The 17,885-nt window shown below is 46.4% G+C and overlaps 1 protein-coding gene across 1 annotated transcript in view; it reads left to right on the top strand.

Annotated features, from left to right (window-relative positions):
- The window catches only part of LOC8035310 (autophagy-related protein 2 homolog B), a 59,812-nt gene that overhangs the window by 26,493 nt on the left and 15,434 nt on the right, over nt 1–17,885 (top strand). The window contains exons 13-27 of the mRNA XM_029976181.4: nt 910–989; nt 3,357–3,529; nt 4,798–4,891; nt 5,869–6,085; nt 8,132–8,274; nt 8,820–8,992; nt 9,831–9,994; nt 11,630–11,780; nt 12,156–12,355; nt 13,441–13,628; nt 15,042–15,134; nt 15,638–15,708; nt 15,798–15,865; nt 16,455–16,598; nt 17,510–17,633. Coding sequence (XP_029832041.3) covers nt 910–989; nt 3,357–3,529; nt 4,798–4,891; nt 5,869–6,085; nt 8,132–8,274; nt 8,820–8,992; nt 9,831–9,994; nt 11,630–11,780; nt 12,156–12,355; nt 13,441–13,628; nt 15,042–15,134; nt 15,638–15,708; nt 15,798–15,865; nt 16,455–16,598; nt 17,510–17,633 — 2,083 coding nt within the window. The remainder of the gene's footprint in view (nt 1–909; nt 990–3,356; nt 3,530–4,797; nt 4,892–5,868; nt 6,086–8,131; nt 8,275–8,819; nt 8,993–9,830; nt 9,995–11,629; nt 11,781–12,155; nt 12,356–13,440; nt 13,629–15,041; nt 15,135–15,637; nt 15,709–15,797; nt 15,866–16,454; nt 16,599–17,509; nt 17,634–17,885) is intronic.

Below are 17,885 nucleotides of genomic sequence, written 5' to 3'. Positions count from 1 at the left end.
ATAGGTAGAGCAATTCTCACACCGCGGCACCGCCATCGCCGATAGGTGCAAATTTGCTTTGCCACTCCCGCCACGAGCCGACATTCTGCGTCTAGGTTCAAAATTCGATATCGCGCCTCTCGGGGGACGTTGACAGGTGCATTTGGAAAGTTTTTGTCCCGAGCGAAAAAGCCCGTGCTCGGCAGCCTCGCGTACGAGCCCCGTCTTTCGTTTGTTGCGTTTCGTTAGGTCGGCAGTTCCCAGAATTTTCTGTTTCTAGGAATTCCTCCTGGCCTCGGCATCGATGCAGTAATGCAGTCCAGGAGCCTGCGGGCCCCGTAAACAATAATGTACTGACGGGGGGGAGTGTTTGGCGCACGGCTGTACGTTAGCGAGTGCCTCAGATCTGCTAAAGTGGCGCTCAAACTGGAAGGCCACTTTATTACTCAGGGGCAGGGACGGTTGAGGAAATTCGGCAGTGCGGGGAGTTCTGCACTGTACCCATGAAGGGTACTCTAAAGAACAACCGGGTTTTCGGGAAGACGGAGCACCCTCAGGTGCTTCCGAAGCTTGCAGATCGTCTTGGCTGCCCCTACTACACCGTTAAAGCAGTATTTTAGGAGATCCGAGCCATCTGTAGATGCATTGCTACGTGCCAAACACTGCCCAGTATGCGTATTGCGGTGTATACTGTCTATGAACTCCTGCACCGGTTTATTCGATCGGTGTCAAGACCGGGCGGGGTCCCATGGCTATCGTTCAAAGGGAAATAAGCATTCCTCGAGGGCGGTGGTAGCTGCATTCTTGGTCATGCTAGTAAACCTATTTCAGGGGTGGCTCGTTGCAGCCATTGTGTGTTGTTTGCACGTGCATGGAGCAAAACGAATTATGGGAAGGGTCATTGATTGTCGCCGTTTCCTCGACTTGTAGCAAAGCCAAGCACACACGAGCCTCTCGGCCTGCAGGACCAACGTGCGGGTGCACAGCCCCTTGGTGAAGGTTCATCTCAGGTAATGTTGCCCTGTTTTTTTTAATTTGGCTTTCTGGCAGCTGTGTATTTCCCGCTTGAATTTTGCTTCTTGCTGTGGTTGTGCTGAACTGCTTGGCAGGAAGGCCTGGCACTCAGAAAAATGTGCGTTCTGAACACATTATAACGGCTCTATTTATAGCGAGTTACTTTATATTCACCCCATTTATTCATGTTTTTATTAATTAGTCCTGCCTGCACTAAACAGATTTCTCTCAAATGTTCATGTTTGTGTCTTTTTCATCAAATATTTCGTCAAAATGTTACCCTTCGTCATAAACTAATTTCTCCACCATTCCAGATATCTGCACGCATTGATCATAGCCATAAAGTTCTATTCCAAATTTTAGAACTTCATTATTTCAATATTCGTTTATGCCACAAACATCTTAGGCTGGAACCACGTTGCTGCCTCGATTGCTAACATCACTGATATTGTTTTGTTTAAACATGCTATTACTACTATGTGCACTTTATACTTAGTATTTTACAGCTCTCTTCCTTCTCCAGTGTGTGTACCTTGAGGGTATTTGAAATAAATAAATATATAAATAAAAAAACACTTAAAGAAAGCATGTGATTTCTAGAAGTACTTAGAATGTGCAAGTACAAATCCTTTCACGAGGAACTCTTAATATAATCAATTCGTTTTAAAATATCTCTAGTGTGCTATACAGTAGGCTCGCAATAATTCAAACTCGGATATTTTATACTTCCGGTTAATTCAAACAGATGTGAAAATTTTGGTTGTCCCACTATGTTTTTAATGTATTTATAAGCCGCTTAATTCGAATGGCGTTTTCGCTTAATTCATACTTTTTTGTTCTCGCGGCCCCGTTGAGTGCGCTTCTTTCCCAGCACCGGTGCACTGCAGAGAAGGAATACCCGCGGAGCTTGTTTTTGCGAGTGTTGCTTCTTCGCAGTGCACCGGTGCTCAGAAAGAAGCGCACTCAACGGGGCTCAAGCAGGCACACATTAGCAGAAAACGGCGTCCACATTATCTGCTTCAAGCCTAGCAATGATGACCAAGACGACATCGAGGACGAGGAACAGCTCACTGGCATCATGCTTTCTGGCCTTAAAGCACATAATGTGAACGCCGAGCTGGCGGAATATGCTAGTCTTGACGACGACGTGTGTGTTTGTCGTGATGACTCATTAAAGGACATAAGGAAGTAATGCCAGCACAGTGCAGCGATGAAAGTGAAGATTATGATGAAGAAAAGGGATGACCCACTTCCAACTGTCACAGCTGCAGAGGCCTTTGAGCACATCGCTCAGCTCCGGAAGTTTCTGTCTGCAAAGGAAGTGTCCCGTAAAGAGCTACTTGCGTTGGCTGGTATTGAAAATTTTGTTTTGGAGATCTCATGTACTGACTAAAGAGTCCACAATCGACAACGTTTTTGCCGGATGAATAAATTTAAAGTCGCAGTTTTTTCACCAATGTGTTATGCCTGTACTTGCTTATAATTAGGCCTATGTAGAAAAAACTGGCAAAAATCTGCTTTGTATGTGTAGCTATCCATGTAACAAATCATAATGTTGTCTAGTATCATATTTAGATGAATTTCTGATAATTTAAACTTTTGGTAATTCAAACTAAAATCTGTGTCTTCCTGGAGTTTGAATTAATGAGAGTCTACTGTTGTGTTAGATTTTGCAGAGTACCATATTTACTCAAATATAAGTCAACCACGAATATAGGTTGATGCCTTTATATTAAACTCGTTGAAAATACAAAAAAAAAATTCAAATATAGATGGACTTTTTTTTTTTCTTTTTTTTTTTTTAGAGCGCAGCTCTTAGGCGCCTGTTTCCGGCTTGAGCGGCGTCCCCGTCGACGTAACCACGCAGTGCATTATGGGAAGCGTCCCATAATGCACTGCGCGGAAACCTCGTGATGTCTCGTGATGTCACGTGACCCTTGGGACGTCACGTTACCCTCGCGACGTCACGTGACCCCCCGTGACGTCATGTGACCCCCGTGACGTCACGTGACCCTAGCGACGTCACGTGAGCCTAGCGACGTCACGTGAGCCTAGCGACATCACGTGACCCTAGCGACGTCGCGTGACCCTAGCGACGTCGCGTGACCCTAGCGACGTCGCGTGATTCATGTGACCTTTTCCACCTATAAAATTTAAACGCAAGAATGTGATCCTTGAACTTTTACGTCTAGTGGTTTCCGGAGAGCGGGAACTTTAAAACGAGGTCGCTGCCCCACGCGTTTCTCCGTCCAGTCCTTTTATTTCAACCAGAGAGCTTGTTGGGTCGCTTCAATACATGCTGACATTCAATTTTAATTTGTACGATGAATAGTTCTCGTTGGTTACTTACAAATTGATCGCAGGTTTCCGGTGCCAGACCTGCGTCCCCAGTACGACATGGGTCGCGCCCCCTGGTGGCAGAGGAACATCCGCCCCGACATTCTCACCCTGGAACTGACAGAGCCGACGCTGTCGACCTCGTTTGAGGATGCCGAACCCGATCTCAAACTGGTGCTCGTCTGTAAGGACGCTCACGGTGAGACCAGGGACTTGGCGCTTTCCCGTATGGCTGGACGGTTTTATGATTTTCCTCGCTGCGTGCCACTAAGACCCATTCACACTTTTGCAGCCAAGTACGACTGAGAGAGACGAGACTTGTTGAAACCTCTTAAAATTTACTTAGGACGAGAGAACACACTGGTGCCGTCTATGCGGTGACCCTGGAACTGCATTTCACAAGAGCAAAAGTTTTGCGGGGTTTCCGATGTCAAATGTGCGTAGTACCTATAAGAAAGGCTCGTTTATAACATTGAGAAAAGTTTTCTGAGCCAAGCAATAAAGGATAATGCTCAAGAGAAATAGAAAATATGTCGGGACCGCCAAGTTTACACTGCTGCCCAATAGATGGCTCCAGTGTGTCCTCTCGTAAGGGGTTTCAAGGAACCCAGTTTTAAGAGGTCGCAAGAGTGTGAACGGGCCTTTAGGTTTTTCGGTATGACACTTTCACTTGTTTTCACCCCGAGAGCTGCAACAAAAAAAGTAAAATTGTCGCCAAGCATCACAAATTTCCCCCTTTTCGTGGTGAATCATGATATATTTAAGACTAGTTCTTTGTTATTCGATCAAAGCTTAAAGGGGCACTTTCACCCCAAAGTTTATATCTTTTCTGTTTTCTAAAACCATGCAAGTTGCTTGATACATAGACACACAAAAAAATATCAGAACGCGAAAAAAAGTTTTCCTACACACGTGCGTGCTTTTAATGCAAAAGCGTTAACTTTTTCACAAAGCGCAGCCAGAAGTTTGTAACCGTAAAAAAATGGCTCCTAAATTCCCTCCCTCAGCGAAACAGCAGCTAAAATCACTGCGACGCGCCATGTGCCGTTCCCATTGGCCGAGTGAAACGGCACGTAAGTGCAAGTCATCAAGCACGCGTGGTCAGAAATAAAACACAATGAAAGGCACACCAATAGAGACGCTTCGTCCTGGAAGCAGACGGGGTGCTCAAGGTCAAAGCGGACACGCCTCGGAAATAATAAAACGAAAAGAAAAGCACAGCAATGCAGATGCAGCGTCACACACTCCCGGCGCCGTGCCGAGCCGATATTGTATGTTATGGCTTAAGGAAGATGTTGCTAGCTGATGCACATCGTGTAGCCATCCGTGACATTTGGTTCAATATTTTAGCTAAAAAACGTCTCGCAAAGAGGACCTCCGAAAAGCACTTCACAGTCAAAAAGTTGATTTTGTCATGACGTGACGAGACATCTTTTTACTCAATCGGTCTTGCCCGTACATTTCCAGTCTTGTACCAGGAGTCCCCGCTGTCCACGCCAGTGTCTTTCCTCAGGGTGTTCCTCGACCCCAAGGTCAAAGAGGACGGATTCGACTGGCCCAGGCAAGTCTACGTTCATTCTCTGCCTTCTTGGTTCCCTCAGAGCTTGGGGGCAGGTTCAAACGCAATACCCCTGAATTTGCTGAAGAATGGATGTTTTGTTTTACGTAGCGAGTCTCCGTTTAGTTCACGTTAGTGTCTCCGTCAACTGTTTGCCCGTTGAAGTAAGTAAAGGTTTGGTTGCAAGGAGCGTTTCTAACTGTTGGCATTTTTTCTTGGGCCAGACTAAAAACAAGTTGGGTGTATGTGGATGTGTAGAGAATGTGAGGTAGCCTCGAAAATGTGGCTACATGTCCCTCGCCGTAGATGAGCGGAATAATGGATGTCTTTGCTATAGGGCGGCACGATAAGATGGCGCCAGTGTGTGTAGAGTGACTGAATAATGGAGTGTGTTGCCTTCCTTTTCTTTTTGCTGCCAACTCCTCATTGGCGGGGAAGGGGTCACACATGCCATATTTTACATTTTTGCCGACAGGGAAGCCACCTCAAGGAGCGTGGGATCTGGACTGGGACATGTTTTTCACTCTGCGTTCACGAAATGTAGATCTCTCACCAAAGTCAGACGAGCGGGCAGCTTCTCGAACCTTTGGGCGTCGTGCGTGCCACTTAGACACACATATTTGCGTTACTTCAATAATGCAAGCGCAGTTTTAAATGAGGCCGTGAGCAAGCGGACAATGCAACAACCACGACAAGCCTGCGCGCGCGCGCGCTTCCGGGGGATTTGGGAGATATACGACAGTGCACGCGCAACGAACTGCACCCCGCGTCGTTGCACCCGTCGCGTCTCCTGCAAGTGCGATATTTGCTTCTCCCGCGCCACTCGAAGTAAGAAAACCTCGGACTGTCGCGATACTCTGCTCCGCGAGCGTGGCTTGTACGGTTACTCCGAGTCGTAAGCGATCGCGAGTGTGTACGGTGCATTTGGCGACACCCAAGTTCAAACTGCGAACCAGCCTTTGCCGCCACCGCCACCCCAGGGTGGAGATGGTGATCAGCCCGGAGAAGAAGCTGTCGCCCCTGGAGACGGAGGAGAAGGAGGAGTCGATGCTGCCCTCCATGCTCCTGGACACCATGCTGGTGCAAGTGGACAAGGATCTCGACTCCCCCTTCGCCACCCGCCAGGTCTTCTACCACGGCAACCACAGCTCGGGCAGCCCCCCCTCCGCAAAGGACAGCGTCGCCGAGAACGACGAGGCAAGTTTGCGCTTCTCGTCGTGGCTTGCTTTTGGGGTCGTCTGCTTTTGGCTTTTGACCCTTCGACGGCCATCGCCGTACGTGTGCGGCGGCAATTACGCGATTGAAAGTGTCCACCTACACGTAACAGCGCACAAACTGTAAAGGGCGTTGCTATTGGTGACATCTTTGGCAAACTATAGACGTTGTATTCATGGGCCGTTTCACATTGCCGGGGATATTTATAGTTTTGAAATTAGATGCTCCGAAAACGTGATGCGCGCGAGAGAGGTCGCTTCACATGTTGGCTGCTCCGGTGATAGTGTCACGAATGACAATTGATGAGGCGATAATAACTGAAGAAACTAAACGTTTAATGGGGCAAACTTATGCCCAGAACCAAAGGGAATAGAAGATAATAACAAAGCGTCGCAAGCGTCGAAGTCGGCGAGACAGCAGAGTCGAACGCTGGAGCGAGAACTGACTCTGGCTGGCTATGCGAAGCCCCTTATGTACACGCGTGGGCTTCTGGAATAATCGGCGCCAGAAAGTTCGACGCGTAGAACTTTCGGACCTCGAACAAGCATCAGGATTCTCGAAAATTTACCAGAACACTAAATTGCAGGGATAAACAAAAGACACGTCGATCCCAGGAATCGAACCCTGGCTTTTCGCGTGGAAGGCAGGCATGATAACCGTTAGGCCACACGCACGCTGCCTACTTGGCCAGCTGCGCGCGCTGCAATAGTGGCAATCGGAGCCACTATCACCGGAGCTCTACCTTTTAACTCGTTTCAGAAATTTATTCGGAGAATGAGAGCTTATGATCCGGTGGTGAAGCTCTGTATGGTACCTCAGTTTTGGAATCTGAAGCCTCCGGAATGTCGATGAAGCAGACACGCGAAAATCAGACCAAATGTTAAAGAGGCAACAACTTTTTGCCTATTATATTTCCATTTGAGGCTTCAGCTGGCAGGCACTGTGCGTTTTCCCGGTAGGTGATTAAGAAAGAAAACCTGCGCATTGGCCCTCTCTTTATACTGATTGGTTGGAAACAAAACCCGAACACCCGGAAACATCTTGTGGGGAAAAAAAAAATTAGGTCGTCAAAGGTTAACTTTTGAACTAACCTAATCTAGAGGGGTAGCTTTCAAATTAATGCTCAATCGTTTTAATGTTGTGCGTAAAATTGCTGTGACAACACCCATCCTTTGAACTGACCGAAATTGAAATATTTTGCTCGCTCAAAAGCACAAGCGTCCGTTTTTCAGTGAGCGACATGTTCTTGGATCAGTCGTGGAATATTTGTGTTCAGTATATTTTAAGGTTTATGTACTTGTGTGTATTTACTTGCTTCAAATGTTTCAATTGAATTATTACCGTAATGTCCCTAGAGATAGCCCACCTAAAATCGAGAGCAAATGGGTGAAAATAGGGAGCGGGCTACCTTTCGGTGTATAACCAAGAAAAGTTTAAAGAAATGCTATTTTTAGATCACATTTTCCTGCCAAACTCGTTATCGCGGTGAGGAACAGTGAAGCAGAGATGATTGCACAATTTCCAGTCAGTAATGTTCACTTTTATCCCGCCATAGCTACCTAGCCGCATTTACGCCGAGGTCATCATCGATTTGAACATTACGTTTACTAGGGGTGGGCTATCTTTCAGTGTTTAAAATAAAATAGCAAACCAAGCTAAAACTAGAGGGCGGGTTATCTTTGGGGGTCGGGCATCTCTCGGGAGGTTATGGTATGTAGTATTAAATTTTATATGTCAGTAGTTTTTGTGTAATGCGTGCCCCCCTTGCCCTCATGTAATGCCTTTGGAAATATTTACAATAAATAAGTAAAGCAATCTTGAATTATCGACGGTCGATTGCATTAGTTTATCTCACATGAACCTTTCCAAAGAGGATGCGGCGACTTTCAAACTATTGTCACTGTCCACAAAAAAAAGTAGGCGTATTTTGCGACTTTGAATTGATCGTTAGTGAGGCACCGATGATCGCTAGATGATTGCGCCTCTAGGCATTAGTAGGTGCACGAACGTGTGTGTGTACGAATGCAGGTGATCCTCCCCGGAGACAAGGCTTCGTTGCGTTCTTTCATGGACAAGACAAGTAATAACTGCAGGGTGCTGCTCGACTTCTCATTGCCGTCGGTGAATCTCTGCTTCCCGGACAAGCACTTCTACGAGGTGATCTACAACCGGTATGCCTCATCATTCAGTCGATCAATCAATCAGTGGCGTATCGATTGAGTTGGCTTACTGTGTGTGGACTTTATTGTTCCTTCGATAACAGTTGCAATTTGTTTTCTCTGATCAGCCAGATCTATACATAATAGTGTCCAGCGTGGAGACGTGCGGACACATAGAAGTAGCAGTTTCGGTGATCTGAATCGACTATAAATCAAATAGTAGTCGTACATCATGAAAGATATTGAATTGAGTCAAGTACTCAAATATTAAGAAGCTTTTAGGTATGTGCGAACAAGAGCGATTTTGGGGATCCAAATCGAATGCGAATCAAATAGTATGACTCGCGAAATCTCCAAGTTCGTCAAGCACTCTCTCGCATTAAATCTAAATAATTTGCGTACCTTAAAGGAAGATGTGGAGAGCGTTGCAAAGGCCATCGCTCTGCGTGTGTTTTTCTACAAAGACATTCTCCACGTCGTTTTCTCGTCCCCCTGACAACTGTGTCACTCAAAAGCTTGTGCTTGTTTTTTTTCTTCTTCTTGGTTTGAACTGTTAGCCTGACAATGGATCTGGTGCTGTGGGAACCGCTGGTGCTCCAGCCCAGTTGGCAGGCAGAGAGCTCGGGTGGCGCCAGCATCCGAGCCCCTTTTGCCCACCTGGACGTGCCGGGTCAGGTCAACCAGGACAGCTTCCAGAGGTTCTCCATGTGTCGCTCCAACCTGCTTGTCGGTCAGTGGCCGATTCCCCGAGCCCACCAACTGTTTCCCCGCAGCCTCGGTTATGGTATTTGGGACATGCGAATGGAGGCATCCGTAATCGGGTTCATTAAAAAATAAAAAAATAAAAAAAAATATAAAAAAATAATAATACATTTAGGAAACAAGCACGTGGAAAAATGTGCACTGTGTTTTGTCCTGTTCTTTTGTAATATTCTTTCCTATTTGAGTTGCAAAAAAGCGAGCGAAGTCAAGCCAGTGATGCATTGGTTACCTTTGCCGAATCATCCGAATTGCAAAAAATTACGGTATTCTACTTATTTTGGACGTGCGCTTATCTCACGTGCGCCGTGCGAATTTTCGAAATCATTGAGGTGGTCGGTGAAATTGAATGTTATCTTCATCTACAACTCCAGATATTTGAAATATTATGGGTAAGCTTGCGTGGAAGGAGATTTAGTGGCAAGGGACACTGCACAAGCCCCATTTTCTTCACTCCGACATTAAATTGGCTTAACTTGTAGTGAAAAGATGGCTTTCATTCCTGGCCTTTGAGAGAAGTTCTTCCTCGCATAATTTCGTAAATGAAGAGGTCCATTTAGCCACAGATCTCTGGTCAACTGCAGCGTGGTAGCCCTTCCAAATGGATTCTTGCTCTCTATTCAAAGTGGTTCATTATGTTTGTTTCTGGGTTGCACCGAAATTTTAAATATACGCGACTTTTGTACATGTTTTTGTAGCAGCTCTATCGTTCACGGGAATGGGTTTCCCGTCTCGTTTTGTTCTCGCCGATCTTTCAACCGAGTCTGTTGCGTCACGCTCTGTCGGATTGCATTGCTCGCATCTTGCAGAGTCCGAGGACGAGGACGACACGGCCATGTTCCAGTCCATGTACGAGAACAGGCAGCGCCTGCTGCCGCGGAGGGACAAGCCGGCCTTCCGCGGCGTCCAGAGCCAGCTGGTGATCAACGTCACCGTCACCGAAGGCCTCGCCACCCTCGTCACCCCGCTCCGGGTGAGCTGTCGCAAAATGCCCACGGAGAATTGCACTGGTCAATCTGTGGCCAGGCTGTCTGTTTTCCAGCGTTTGTTCTGCAGCAATATTTTTCATATCGTTCCATTCAAACAAGTTAATTTTTTTTATTTTTTTCGAAATTGCTAGATTTATGTTTTTTGTCAGCCTTTGTCATGGCTGGTTCAAAGAAATGACGAAACTAGTTGTAGTTGAGAGGGAGAACTTGAAAAAGTGACCACCTGGAAACCTCTTATAGTGGCAGCCAAGATTTACAGTGCGATCCACTTATAATGATAACCACATATAACAATATACCACTAATAACTATCAGTTTACAGAGTTTCTAGACTAGAAATGATCAGTTTCTAGCCCAGATACAACGATAGTTATAACGATTTCATTTTTGGGTTTTCTCATTATTGTTATAAGTGTATTGCACTGTACCGAAGAGGCTCAATCCCGAAGAAACGAAGTGTCTCGGCAAAATGCTGGCTGCTGCTCTGAGGCTTCCGGAAGTTTCTCGTCCAAGTTTGTCATGGCTGATAATATAGTAGACTTTCATTAATTCAAACTCTAAGAAGCTACAAATTCTGTTTCAATTATAGGAACTTTGAATTATCAGGAGTTCATCTAAATATGATGAAAGAAAAAAATTATGGTTTGCCATATGAATGGCTAGACATACAAATCAGATATTTGATGGTTTCCTCTACATTGGCCTACTGCGCTTCTCACCCAGTATCGGTCCACTGTAGCAGGCATGCCACACATGAAGCATTTTGAAATGTATGACATAAGTTTATTTACCTCTCAAAAATGTTACTCATTGTAAACTGTTTAGACATCACATGACAACTCAAAGCAAAATTAAGTTTGCTCATCATGCCAAGAAGTTGTCTATGTGGACTACTAAGCGGAGACAGATGAGCCATGAAAACGGCAGTTTTTATAACAACTTTCGCAGACGCTGTGACGTGAACCTATGCCATGCTGCCACGTCACAGCATCCGTGGAAGTTGCTGTAACAATGTCAGCGTGATGCCCGTTTTCGAAGCTCACGTGTGCCCTGCTTGAGCCCCGTTGAGTGCACTTCTCACCCAGTACCGGTGCACTGCAGGGAAGCAACACCCGCGTGGAGCTTTTCTGCAGTGCACCGTTGCTCGGGAAAAAGCGCTCTCAACGGGGCCGCGAGAACAAAAAGTATGAATTTCATGAAAATGGTGCTTGAATTAAGTGGCCTATGAACATTAAAAGCATGGCGGGATAACCTCAATTTTAAAATTTGTTTGAATTATCCAGAAGTACGAAATGTCGGGGTTTTGAATTATCGCGAGCTTACGTTACGGTACTATCTTGAGTCAGTGGGCACTGCCAGAATACGCCGCTGCATGTACGCATTAAGAAGCAAAAAAAGCTTTTTCTTTTTGTAGGTTTATTAGCATCTTAAGAGACGCATCTTTCCTTCTCTTTGCTAGATTACGCGGTACTACTTCCAGTTTGAAATGGGGGTGTCAATTGCTTGCCGCACCCTCACCTCTTCAAAGACCTCGAGCTGTTCGCCTATGTCGTTCGGACCGATCGATTGATTTTCGGTTTATGCCCGTGTCGTCTTCGTTTTGGTTGTTTTGCGAACAGGACGCGCAAGGCAACGTGCTCCCTCAGCTCCACGGAGAGATGCAGCTACTGGTCAGCGACGGTCAGCTGTTTCTGAGTGCCTGCCACCGCAACGACCCCGAGCTCAACTACGTGGTGCTCAGCGCGGGCAAAGCCAAGCTGCACCACAAAGGTGGGGGAAAGATGCGACACTGCCCGATTTGCCGGCGTCGACGCGTTGAGCGTGTGTAGGAGTTACCTCCGTCGGCACAAGGAGTTTCGGTCGTCCCGCCCGCCTTCGACGACGCTTTGGCATTTTGTGAGCCCTTAGCGTGACAGTGCAGCCAAAGTGCGGCGAAAGGCAACAAGCACGCGCTCGAAGCTGGGCGTTCGGAAGAGATATACAGCGGTCCTCACGCCGTCCGTAATTATAGTAGGAAGAGAAGACAGGATAGTGCTTGTTCTGTTTTCTTCTTCTAGTAGTCCTTGTCCTTTTGCACCGCATTTATTTCAATGTTCTGAACTTTTGGCGGGCGTGTTTTTTGGCTCCTTCTCCGACTTTCCCCAGGCCAAATCTGCGGGGTGTTTGAGAACTCGGTGCTGCAGCCCCAGTCTCTGGAGCCGGCCGCGCACCTCCTGGCGGTGTTGTATGCCTCCGCAGACGGCGTGGCGCCAAAGACGTCCCCGACGCTCTCCGGCGACGCCGACGCTCTCGACGCGGTGTCGGTCGTCATCAAGACGTGCGCGGATGCGAAGGAGGGCCTCAAGGTGCGTGGCCTGTAGCCTTTGGGCGAGCGTGTGGTGTCTTCGTTTTGCTATGCACTTAGGCTAGTCCACGAAACTCTATTTCCTCCATTTGAAGCTAGAGTTTGCGCGCGTTGGGATGTGTGGTAGTAGCGTGTGCCGGCATGCGTCGTCTGCTACTGTAGCATCTTCTACTCTGATTTCCCAACTGTTTAATTGGGTTTGAGCAATGTTACAGAATTGCCGAATGACTGAATAAGACGGCAATAATGCGAGCATTCTGTCTCTCGGAAGTGATTTTTAAAAGCAACTTTCTGACAAAACATACCACCGTAAAATCCCGTGAAGGCAGCCTCCTCCGAGAGATTGCTCATCCCGTTTTTCTGGCTAAATATCCGTAACATGAAAATTCCGAGACGTCGCCCACCTTCCGATTTACATCGGACGTCGTGCAATATCCGACGAGAATCGCATCAAACGCGCAATCTGCGGGTCTGGTACTTGTGACAAGCAGGCGCGCAGCGGGTTCCCACGTTTTTGTCCGCGATCTGCATGCACAATATTGGTTCCCGTGACATGCGAGTTCGTGGCGAGATCCCACGCTTCTGTCTGTGATCTGCATGCACAATATTGGTTCCCGTGACATGCGAGTTCGTGGCGACATCCCACGTTTTCTGTCCGATGTTGCGATTCATGCGCGCAACATCGGTTCCCATGGCACGCTTGTTTTTAGCCAGTTCCCGCATGTTTGTCGCACCGGTGTCCTTTGCCGTGACACGAGAGTTCGTAGCAAATCTCTGCGCGTTTATCGCGTCATTAAATGCAAATTCGCCGTGTCCGCGATTTGCCGCATCAGTTCCCGCGTTACGTGGTTTGTAGCGAGTGCCTGTGTGTTTATAATTAATGTTTTTATAATTAATTTTTGGGTGGGCACCCTTACGGGAGTTTACAGCAGTGTAAACTTTCCCGAGAGCACTCTAATTTCTGGATTTTCCTTACAGCCTTACAAAGTGCACTGCTCGTCAGAAATACACTTGTCTAGCTACGAAACCGATTAAGTTTGTGGTGAAGGCGGACGCTTCATCTGACCCACTTCCGGACTCTGGCAGACAATCAAGGTGGCCGTGGGGCTCCAAGGGACGACGCTGCGGCACCGGGTCTCGCCGTTCCGCCAGAGCTGGGTGCGCCAGTTCACGGACTTCTTTGACGTGGTGGACTACCCCGTCCTGGGATACGTGCCCCTGGGGGTGGTCACGGAGCTGCACCTCAACCTCTGCAACTGCGCCATCGACTACAGGTGGGTGAATTGCGACCAGTTTGTGGTGGCGTTTCCTACAAACTAGATAAACTAGACCTGTTCAAGTTCTATTCACCTCAAAGATGTTGGTTCAAACATATTTCATTGGGGGGGGGAGGAGGTTGGTTGGTTGGTTGGTTGGTTGGTTGTAGAAAAATAAAAACAAATGCAAAGATACAATGGTGATTAGGGTGATTAGGGTGAGCAATCCTGAACGCTCGCAACGTCCGTCCGCAACCCGCGACGCCTTTAAGGGGGAAGACTACCCAAGAGAGTTAACTTTAAAACCTATGGCTTAATATGAATGAAATTTAGAGAATATACTGGAAGTTGCAAGGCAGAATGCAGTGCAAAGTTTCATCAGTGTATATGAGCTGTAAAATAACTCGTAGTCATTTTTATCAGGAACACACCGACTTTGTTTAGGAAAACTATCGTTAGGAAACTAATGTAATACCAAACATTTTTTTACTCTAGATCTGCAGCAGAATGCCTGGAGAGTGCAACTGTGAAAAGAAAATTTCCAAAAGAATTTACTTTATGCTAACATCGCAGTGAAAAATCAAATTTTTTTTGCCTTTTATGTCAAGCACAAAATCATAACATCTTTTATAAAAGACATCCACAAAGTCAAAAAACAATTCCGTAGTTGCACTGCTTATAAAATTCCACTTAGGAAAAACAATAAGCGAGTCTTTCCTCTTGTCCCATTAACAAACAATAGTTTTCCTAAAATGAAATTTATGCCAAAATGTGGAATGGAGAAAAATGTGTTCAAAGTGTTCCAACCCCTCAATGCACGAGAATGCTGAGGGGTCTTCCAACCCCTCAGCATTCAATGGACCAAAAATTATTTATAAAAAATTAACTATGCGGTGTAAACTAATGAAACTTTCTGGAAATACTCTCCAGGTGCTGGTGGATGTAAATACTACATTTTTCAAAATCAACTTTTTTTGCAGAAAATTTTTGTTTTTGGGTAGTGTCCCCCTTTAAAAGGCTGCGCCAGGCAAAAGTCACTCATTTCTTTAAAAATGTGTGACACACTTGAGAGAGAAGTGTACTAGTCTGGTGAAATAAAGACTTTCCTCAGACTAAGCTTTATTTTTCATCTAACATAAAAGAAATTGTTTTACAAAGGTAAGTTGTCTCATGGCATGTATTTTGGCCTGAAAAATTGATGTTTTGGTTATAGCGCGGTACCGCTTATAGTGCGGATTTTCGCGACTCCCGCGACATACGTTATATGCGGTCTACACTGTACATATATCTGTTTCTTCAAGGAAAAATAGCATGTCCTCATTTTTGACTCTTGCATACCTTTAGAACTAACAATGCCTCCATGGTGGTGGCATGTTGGATGCCTGAATGAGTTCCAGTCTTTGTGTTGTGACCGAAAGCACTTGCTTGCAGGCCACTGTACATACCCTACCAGTCTGTGGTGACGATGGAGAACTTCAGCATTTCAAGCAACCTTGCAGGGAAGACATCGACATCTTTGCTTAGGTGAGTGCGGTTGCCTTTGCGTAGAGTGTGGGGTGCAGTGCCTCAACCAAGACTGACGCCACCTTGCGTTAAACATTTGAGCAACAGATTGCATTAATCTCCCCTTTGGCATGTTGAGGATTAGTGAGCAGTACAGTGAATAGCACACACGTTATGTGAGCAATTTATAGGTTTAAGATATTGAAGGAAATACTGTCTGCGTGATAAGGAGCTTAATTCTACGCCTCCCCGCCTTGTGCCTTTTGTCAGATTCTAGATGGTGTCAATACTTCTTCTATTAATTTTTGCTCGAATCAACATTCTGTGCTGACATGTTGTTTTTAGATTCTAGAAAACCTCAGGGGGAATTCGAAGCAGTTTTACTGCGCCGTCTGCATTTTTAATCTATGTCGTGAACCAGCATCGGTGTGCCATAATAGACCAGCCTCGTGCCATCTAAACGTCCAATTCGTTCGTGTTGGGACCACTTTAGCTCGAGGGAGGTTTCCCGCCGCTCTTTCCAGGATCATTGCAGAGGAGGTGTGCCTGTACATTTCCGACAAGCAGACGAGAGAGGAGCCCAACCTGGCTCAGGGTAGGTGGCATGTCGCAGTCACGTGACAAGCGGCGCGAGCGGGTGAAGAGAGTATGTCCTTTTGTGACGAGCTCGTTGCCTCTTTGCAGACTATGTGTGCGTGGTAGACACTGGTTTGTTTGACCTCACGCTTCGGATGACGGACGCGCCTGACCGGGTGAGCATTTACTCTTCCTCGTTGAAACCTGCTCGCGAAGACTTGAAAGTAACTCCGATGGATAGAGCAGTACATTCTCATAGTGACAGTGTCATGCAGAGAAATTGAAGGCTTTTGTTCTTCCGCGAATTTTGTTGTGTCAAAGTTTCTCCCATGTAAGAGCGATATTGTCTTCGGTGTTACCTAGACCTTGATTTTGCATCGCCCTTTTGAAAAAAGCCCAGGTTGAAATTCATAACCAGAGAGAGCTTGTTGCCACGCGCGCGAGTTGGCGGTGGTAAACAGTTTGGTTTACACTCGGTTCTTGGGGGAATTCTTTCTGGTTCTAGCTTTCTTCGTAAAATTTTGTATTCCCGTAGAGTTAAAAACCCTGCGATATAGGTACACATAATGTTTGCAATTCAGTTTGTTTTGCTACACCAAAATTGTTTTGAACCGTCCGACCTGGAGGTGACGAAGAAGTCGGCGAGCATTGCTGCTGTTCTCGGCACATATTTGTTTTTTGTTCGCCGAAGTTTGGCGAGTGAAGTTGCACTTTGTAACTGGGACAGAGTTCGAGTTCTGATCCGGCCAAATGGTGTCGTTGCAGGGCCAGCCAGTCATCGACCTGAGAGCATCGAACAACATTGTCCACGTGCGGACCTGCGCCGATTCGTGCCGTGCCCTGCAGTGCCTTCTTGCCTACTTTGCTGGCGACGGCGATTTGATCGACGAGGCGGCCGCTTCGACCGACGTATGTGGATCCCGTGTTTCTGAAAGCTTGTCCGCACCTGTTCCTTATTTTATTTTCGTGATACGAGTCTTTCATCGTGGCCTTTAGCCTGTGATAGTATTCTCGGCTGAATGCTCGCACACGCTCAAGCAACATTTAAAAATTTTTTATTATCTATATTCTAGGCGAATGGTAGATTTTGAGTTCGAAGGGAATTCAAAGCGAATAGTGGTTTTTGTCAAATATTTTTTATCAGAATATCTTATAGTTTCTGTAAGCCTTTTGCTACCATGCACCTTGCTTAAAAGAAAATTTAATAGCCAGAAAAATGGGATGGGCGATCTCTCAGGAGAGGGCGTCCTTTCGGAATTTTACTTTAACCACATTTATGAACTGTCACACATAAACAACAAATTTGTCGCAGCTATCCTAATTGAGGGGATTTTTAATTTTTTCTTGCTATATGCAAATATTCTTCAATTCCAAATTTGGCAAAAAAAAAGAAAAAAAAAGACAAGCACGAATGATGAACGCAGGTTGTCAAGACATCGCTGCGTAACATACAATTCTCCTGCATAATCGCGATGGGTTACCCCGTTGAGTGCGCTTCTCACCGAGCACCTGTGCACTGTGGGGAAGCAATACTCGCAGAGCCTGCAAGCTTCGTGGATATGGCTTCCCCGCAGCGCACGGGTGCTGGCTGAGAAGTGCACCAAACAGGGCTAACCCACCAAGACCGACAGTTCGAAAAGTATAAGTATTGCAGTTCATCTTGAAGCAACACTAGTAACACAACATTAGTAAATTTCCTTTGAAAAATGTCCTTCACTGAAAAGATTCTCATAGGACCACGGTGTGTCGTGCGTAGAACAGATGTACGAGAGAATGCAGGCATCTCGAGGTGTGCTGACGCAGGTATACTTCCATTGCAGGTGACCACGCCAGAGAATCTGACCAGCCTGTCCCAGTCTCAGGCGGACCACTTCGACAGTCTAATGGCGGAAGCCATGAGGGAGTCGAGCGGATCGGGCTCGGGATCTCCGAGCCCCAGTAGCGGTGAGCGTGCTGCAGGTTGCTCGACTGGCCGCTTGCTCTTTGTTACATCCAATCTCCTCGTCTTGTCCGAGCTAGCAACAAGAGGGCAGGACCAATCTGGATGCTACGTTGCTTTGTGCGTTGCCATAGGAACTTTGACCGAGCATGAACGATGCCTTTTGAACTTCTAAAGGTGTTTTGTTTTTGTGTGGTTTCGCTTGTTCCTATCTTTTGCAAATCTCTATATTTCTTTGAGCTTGGCCCTTTTCTCTT

Source organism: Ixodes scapularis, unplaced genomic scaffold (assembly GCF_016920785.2).
Source record: "Ixodes scapularis isolate PalLabHiFi unplaced genomic scaffold, ASM1692078v2 PGA_scaffold10__122_contigs__length_95168666, whole genome shotgun sequence".
Taxonomy (NCBI): Eukaryota; Metazoa; Arthropoda; class Arachnida; order Ixodida; family Ixodidae; genus Ixodes; species Ixodes scapularis.
The sequence above is the reverse complement of the archived record's forward strand: the minus strand, read 5'-3'. Positions and strand labels throughout refer to the sequence as shown.